This window comes from Onychomys torridus, chromosome 1 (assembly GCF_903995425.1).
Source record: "Onychomys torridus chromosome 1, mOncTor1.1, whole genome shotgun sequence".
Taxonomy (NCBI): domain Eukaryota; kingdom Metazoa; phylum Chordata; class Mammalia; order Rodentia; family Cricetidae; genus Onychomys; species Onychomys torridus.
This window is the reverse complement of record NC_050443.1, coordinates 152,899,821-152,906,455: the sequence shown is the minus strand read 5'-3', so window position 1 is coordinate 152,906,455 and position 6,635 is coordinate 152,899,821. Positions and strand designations below refer to the sequence as shown.

The 6,635-nt window shown below is 43.8% G+C and overlaps 1 protein-coding gene across 1 annotated transcript; it reads right to left on the bottom strand.

The window, feature by feature from the left end:
- Positions 1-1,513: 1,513 nt before the first annotated feature.
- Positions 1,514-5,927, bottom strand: Ifit3 (interferon induced protein with tetratricopeptide repeats 3). The gene is made up of 2 exons (XM_036203284.1): positions 5,848-5,927; positions 1,514-2,831 (listed from the first exon to the last, which is right to left on the bottom strand). The coding sequence occupies exons 1-2, from the start codon at positions 5,850-5,852 to the stop codon at positions 1,625-1,627; spliced, it is 1,212 nt and encodes a 403-aa protein (XP_036059177.1). The 5' UTR covers positions 5,853-5,927; the 3' UTR covers positions 1,514-1,624.
- Between the last annotated feature and the right edge of the window lie 708 nt (positions 5,928-6,635).

Below are 6,635 nucleotides of genomic sequence, written 5' to 3'. Positions count from 1 at the left end.
GACTCTTCTGATGACTGAGTGAAATGAAGCCCTCAGTGCCAGATGCTGACAAGTTTGAATGGGCCATTGCCACCCTGGATGGACTCTCTCCTTAGGCTGGTCTAGTACCAGTGTCCTTACACACTGATGAGAGGGCATTTGCTTGGGTATCTCTGGGACTCCAACAATGTGGCCAAAGAAACAGCTGCTAATTGTGCGCAGACCTCAGCAGGGTCTGTGGACTACAAGAAGAGTGGCAGTTCCTCATTCTGGGCAACAGCTGGATTGGCTCAGCATGAAGAGAGATATTCAAATAGATGTGCTGTGGAAAGAATGTTATGCGTTCATAATTTCCCATCATCCTAGCAGAAGAAACATCTTTAAAAACTCTTCAAAATTCCATACATGTATATAATATATTTTGATCATATCCATCCTCACCACCTCCCTGTCAATATCCCTAGTACCCTCCAACATGCTCCCCTTCCAACTTCTTGCCCTCTCTTTTTCTGCTCCTCAGAAAGGGGTACAGACCTCAGAAGCCACCCCCAGTCCTAGCAGAAGAAACTTTGAGATTTAATGTTATTGTCTTAGTTCCCTGTCCCCCACCATAATACACACACACACACACACACACACACACACACACACACACACTTGTCTCCTTTCTGAGTTGAAACTTTTAGATTTATTGTAAATGCATTTCAGTTTGGCACACATGTTCTCCATTGAATCATTGTCAGGAATACACACAAACACGTGGTGGAATAAAAGAATAAGGTTAGGCAAAAGCTAATACTTCAGACTTAGATTGCTGCACTCAACTGGAATGAAGAAATAAGTCTAAATTTGCATTTATTACAGAGCAAAAATAGTGATCGAAAAGTGGTGTGTGAGCCTGGAGTCCAGTCTCTGGCTGATTAGTGATAAGACCTGCTGACTGGGAAATTATACAGCTAGAATGGCTGGGGGAATTGGAAAGAGAAAGCAGCTCTTTAAAAGTGTTTGTTAAAGCAATTAAGCAAGAGCAGCCTGCTCAGCAACACTTGACCGGGAGGGCTCCTGCATCTCCATACCTGGTAGGTACCACTCCACAGCACACTTCTCTCACAGTGCAGAGCTGAGCGCCTGCACACTGGCACACTTCCTGTTGTCCTCAGGCTCAGATGTTGTCAAGAAAAGGCTGTCTGGGGGGATCAGGATCTGTCCCTGGTCTATGGGCAGGCTTCTGGAATCGGGTGCCTGTGGTGTGACACCTTGCACAGCCTTGGTGTAGTGGAAGGGGCTTGGACCTGCCTAGGCTCAGTGTCCTGGGCTCTGCTGAATCCCCATGGGAGACCTCGATTTGGGGGATATGGGGATACGGGGTGGCTTGTGAAAGAGGGTTGAGGGGTGGGAGAAGGGAGGAGGGGGATCTGTGGATAGTATGTAGAGTGAGTGGAAAATTTTTTAATAAAGAAAAATGGAAAAGAAAGAAAGAAAGAAAGAAAGAAAGAAAGAAAGAAAGGAAGAAAGGAAGAAAGAAAGAAAGAAAGAAAGAAAGAAAAGGCTGCCTGTGTCCCCCGCCCCCCTCCAGCTTCTGATTTATTCCCAGGAGATGCCAAGAATCCTGCACATTTTGCTGCTGCAGGTTTTTGTCAGCGGCCTATGCTTGCTGTTTTCTCTCTTCCTTCTCAATGGATGTTTCATTTCTGTGAAACTGCAGAAAAACCTTCAGGGCAGCCAGGTCTTCAGACTTCCGGTGATACTCCTGGAGGTCACAATAACGCTGGTAGAGCTGTTGTTCCTCAGCACGAGGGCTCTCCTCGCTGAAGACCAACTGATAGCATTGTTCTACTTTCGGGAAGTCGATGAGATCTGAGTAGGAGTTCAGAGGGCTACGCCTCCGCTCAAGAGCCTGGTGCATGTACTCCATCATTAATCTTCTCAGTTCTTCCATCTTCTTTCTGCTGTCACTGGTTTCAGCATCTCCTGCATTCCTCAATTGTTCCAGTTTTACCCTGTAACTACACATGACCAAGCAGTAGAGGGAACTGTTGTGTGCTGTGGATCTCAGTGCTCTTACAAGGAATTCATTAGCTCTGTCTTGGTTACCCTTTTTCTTGTAAAACTGGGCTGCCTTTTGCAGGACATCTGTTTGATCAGGAGCTTCTCTCAGGGCATCTTCAATCAATCGCTCCCCTTCAGCTGCTTCTCTTATCTTCTGAAGTTTCAGGGCCAAGAGAACTTTGACATACTGGTTCTTAGAATTCAGCTCCATGGCCTGCTTCAGCGCATCGACCGGGTACTGCTTCTCAGGCTTTTCTTCTAGACGGTACGTGGCAATTGCAAGCCCAGACAAGCACTCCGGATCACTAGGCTTCTCTTCTAGAGCCTTTTCAAAACACATTTTAGCTCTTTCGTTCCTTCCACACTTTAGGCGCGTCCATCCTTCCTCACAGTCAAGTTCCGGACAATCCATGCTGTAAGGATTTGCAAACTTCTTGCAAACCTGTCTCACCTTGTCAACATAAGCCTGAGCTTCTGAGAGCCGGCCCATGTGATAGTAGACCCAAGCATAGTTTCCCCAGGTGACCAGACATCTAATTGCTGCTTGATCATTCTTCTTTGGCTTCAGGAAGTCTTCAGCTTGTGCCAAGCACTCCAGGGCTGCCTCGTTTTCACCATCTAGGTGTTTTATATAGGCCAACAAGTTGTACATTGTCGCTTTGTACTCAGAGCTTAAAGATTCAATCTGGTTACACACTCTGTCTTCCATATGGGTTGAGATACTTCCTTCCCTGAATAAGTTCCAGGTGAAATGGCACTTGAGCTGTGCAAGGATGTTTTCCAGAGAGTTCCTGGTGACCTCACTGTGGAAAAAATGCACATGGTCACCATGATGAGCACCTACATATCCTGTGTATCCTGTGATGGGTAACTATCTTCTTATGGACATTTTCCTTAGAATACACAGTGTGAGCCATGGGCTCTAGGCTGTATTTGCTTTCTGGCTATCCTTTCCAGTTGCTAGTTTCTCAAACATCCATCCACTAGACATTCAAGATTTGTTTATGTCCACACCCTTTCCACTCTTCCCACCTGCCTCCCCATCCTGTTGTCCCTGAGCACAGTTTCACAGCAAGATGCATTCTTTGTTCACACTTAAGGATTGGGAGACTCAGTGAATACTGCATCTTCAAGTCAGCAATGCTCCCATTTCAGTGTTTTTGTGAAAAATATGTGTTCCTTTTCAAATAGTCCCATCCCTTGGCCCTCTCCTCTTAGCCTTATTTCAGATCTACTCATTCAGTAGTTTAGAAATCTCTGCAATTTGCATTTTAATCATACAAAAGTCAATTATGAATCAGGGCACAATCTGAGAGACTGTCATACTTCTAATCTCTGCTCCTAGTTTACAGGGTAGAAGGTACCTCACCAAGGGGATGGTCCTGATAACTTGCTCCCCAATTTTGATAAAGCAAATTTCAAAGCCGAGTGTAGTAGTGCACATCTTCAGTCCCAGCACTTGGGAGGAAGAAGTAGATTGACCTCTGTGAATTTGAGGCCAGCCAGGGTGACAAAAGTTAGACCCTCTTTCAAAAAAAAAAAAAAAAAAAAAGATAACGTAAAATACAAAAATAAATTCAAGTTCTAAGTGATCTAATCACATACTGGAGTTTTAGGTTACAGAATCAATAATGAACACAGGTGATGAAAAGTCAGGATGCTGATAAGATAACCGCAAAAGCAATCCACAAATTCTGTTTTTAAATATAAGAAACTACAGTGGAACTAGAACCCCAGCAGCTGCCTCTTAGGTCTCAGATTTCATGGGCCAGATTGTTTTTAGAGATGCTTGACCAATGCATCTTCAAGCCCTTCCCTGCCTTCAGCTCTCACCTGCTTCTGTCCTTCTTTGGATTAACTGCAAAGGAGAAAGATGCTGTGATGCTAAATTTTCATGGTCAGTCTGATGTGATTTATAATTACCATAGGACACACCTTTGGGTATGTCGAGGAAGGTGTTTCCAGAAAGACTTAACTGGACAGCAAAAGCTCCCCCTAAGTGTGGTAGGCACTACCCTGATGGGCCAGCATCCAAGACTAAACACAAAAAGAGAAAACAAGCTGGGAGCAAGTAATCATGTATCTCTACTTCCTGAGCACAGTGCGGTCAGCTTATGCTGTAGCCTCCATGACTTCTCTGCCAAGACCCTCAAACTGTGAGCCAACATGGACCTTCCTTCCCTAAGTTGCTGTCATTAGGCATTTTGTCACAGTATACTAAGCAAAGTAACCAATACAGAGACATAGACATAATACACAAATTGGTGAGACAGGTTATGAGAAATTTGGACAAATGCACGTTTAACCTTTAGACACAGAAAAACCACAATTAGGTAGAACAAGAGCTTTTCATGAGACTCTGCAAAGTCTACCCAGAAGGTACCAGGTGCCTTTCCAGGTCCTTTATTTACTCTGTTTTATGCTTTTTAACATTACTGGAAGAGCAGCTCAAGCTGCCTCTGTCCTCACAGATGATGTAGACCTCTGACCAACATAGTCTAAAGGGTTCCCCCTCAGAGCTGCTTAGATCGGCGACTCTAGACATACCTAAATGCAAAACACAGCAAAGCCTCTTGTTTGGGCTAGCCACTAAGGTTCCAGGCAGGGCTTGGCCTTCTGGTCAACCACACTCACCACTCACACCAGTCTTCTCACAGGCCCATTACAGAGGAAGGAATAACCCAGAGTAGTAGGAATTGTAACTCCAAGTTTGACCTTTCTAAATATTTGTAACCCTTGGGGCTGAGGGTAGGGATGACTGTCTTTTTTCTTTCCCTCAAAGTAGTTAATAGCATCTGCCTTCCCTGGACCATTGATGCCACAATCCTTCCCTGATAGGAATTTGGTGGGACAGGTACCATTTCTTCTTAGGTCCCTCTGAGGCTCTACCAATGCAGAACTCCAGCAGGTATAGTTACATTTAAAAAAAAAATCACATTTCCTATGACTTTTCTTTACTTACCATAAAATGTATTTCTTGGAAGGTGTAGTTATCTGAGTCTCAACAAACGTTTATGCCTATGTGCCCACCTAGACTCCTAGTTATTTCTGACATCCCAAAAGATTCCTGTGTGTACCTCCATACTCTATCCTTATCAACTCTAGATAACCACTGGTCTCCTTCCCATAACTAGCGATTAGACAGAGTTTATATTTTTGAGGGATAATTGTTTTTTGCTTCCCACCAGCATTTCACAGTAGTAAAAAAAAATAAAAATAAACTTTAAACATTGAAGTTTATTTTCATATAGAAATGAAAGAAAAAAACCCACAATCCCCAAACCTCTGCTCATCTGTAAGAATCATTTCCTCTACCTCATTCCTGAAGTGACCAAACATTTCAGCAACTTAAATTGAGGTTGCAGTACTGAACCCAACTCTCATAATACCTGCAGGGAAAGGAATGCTTCCTTTGTTGTTCCCACCCCTACACACACACACACACACACACACACACACACACACACACACACCGAGCTCCTAGTGAACTGATCACTTTGAATAAAACAAGAGGAAAGGCTAGTAAGAGCAATTGCATTAGTTTCAGCTTTGAGTCAAACTTTTGTGCCTGAGTGGATCTAATTGTGCCTGTAAAGCCTCTCTCTTAGCTCAGGAATTAGTGCCATCCAGGGAGCAGTTTTAGAAACTGCAGAATCCTGCACATGCCCACAGAGAAGTAAAAATCAAAGGAAAACCTCAACAAAAGCCATTCTAATTCAGGTGATTTGAATCTATAAGCAGTCAGGCAACCTAAGAAACTTTCATGCAGAGAGCAGCTCTGTTTATCATTTACGGTGGAGAACCAGAGATTGCACTGACCTCATGATGGTGACCTGCTTCTGTGCTGCTGGGAAAAGCTGGGTGTAGGCTGAGCAGTTCAGAAATCTCAGTCCACTTCAGGTGGATGCTCAGAGGACTATATAAGGGGGCAGTGGGGGGGGGGGCACCAGCTGATGCGCTCCTGTTTCTAAGGACTTGCATTTGTGAAAGGGAAGGGGAAACTGGAAAGTGAAACTGACTTAAAATCAACCAGGAGAGGAAAAAGAAACTTAATGCTGAGATCATCTACGACCCAGCCCCGTTTCCCAGCCTGAAGCAGCACAAAGCAGACTTGTTCTTACACATGGTGTTTATGAAAACAGAGTCCCATGCGATAGTTCAAATTCAGACATTGCTGCTATGTACCAGGAAGATGACATGAACTTAGATAGCTGTGGAATTCTGGTTGGTTGTTCAACTTAGCAACTTGCTACTATTAATGGCATAAGAGGTTAAGTGCACTCCTCCTGTTAGACTCACTGCATTTACCTTTAGCCTATGCTTTGGTAGGCTTCACTTAGCAAAGGCACTACAAATAAAACAAATTTCAAAGATCTCATTTGGTTCTGTTATTTAGAACTAATGCTCGGTTTTGATCTAGTGGGACTTGAAACCTTAAAATACCAAATGAAAGAGGATGTACCTGCCTCCTTGTTCTTCTTTGCTCTGATTAAAGGAAATTGTATGTTGAACATTTGCACATTGTAAGCATATTGATTGCAGAGATGTTGCTTAAGAGTGAAGAAAAGGTCTGTGCAACCGAAGGGGTCAAGTTAGGCAAAGGGCAC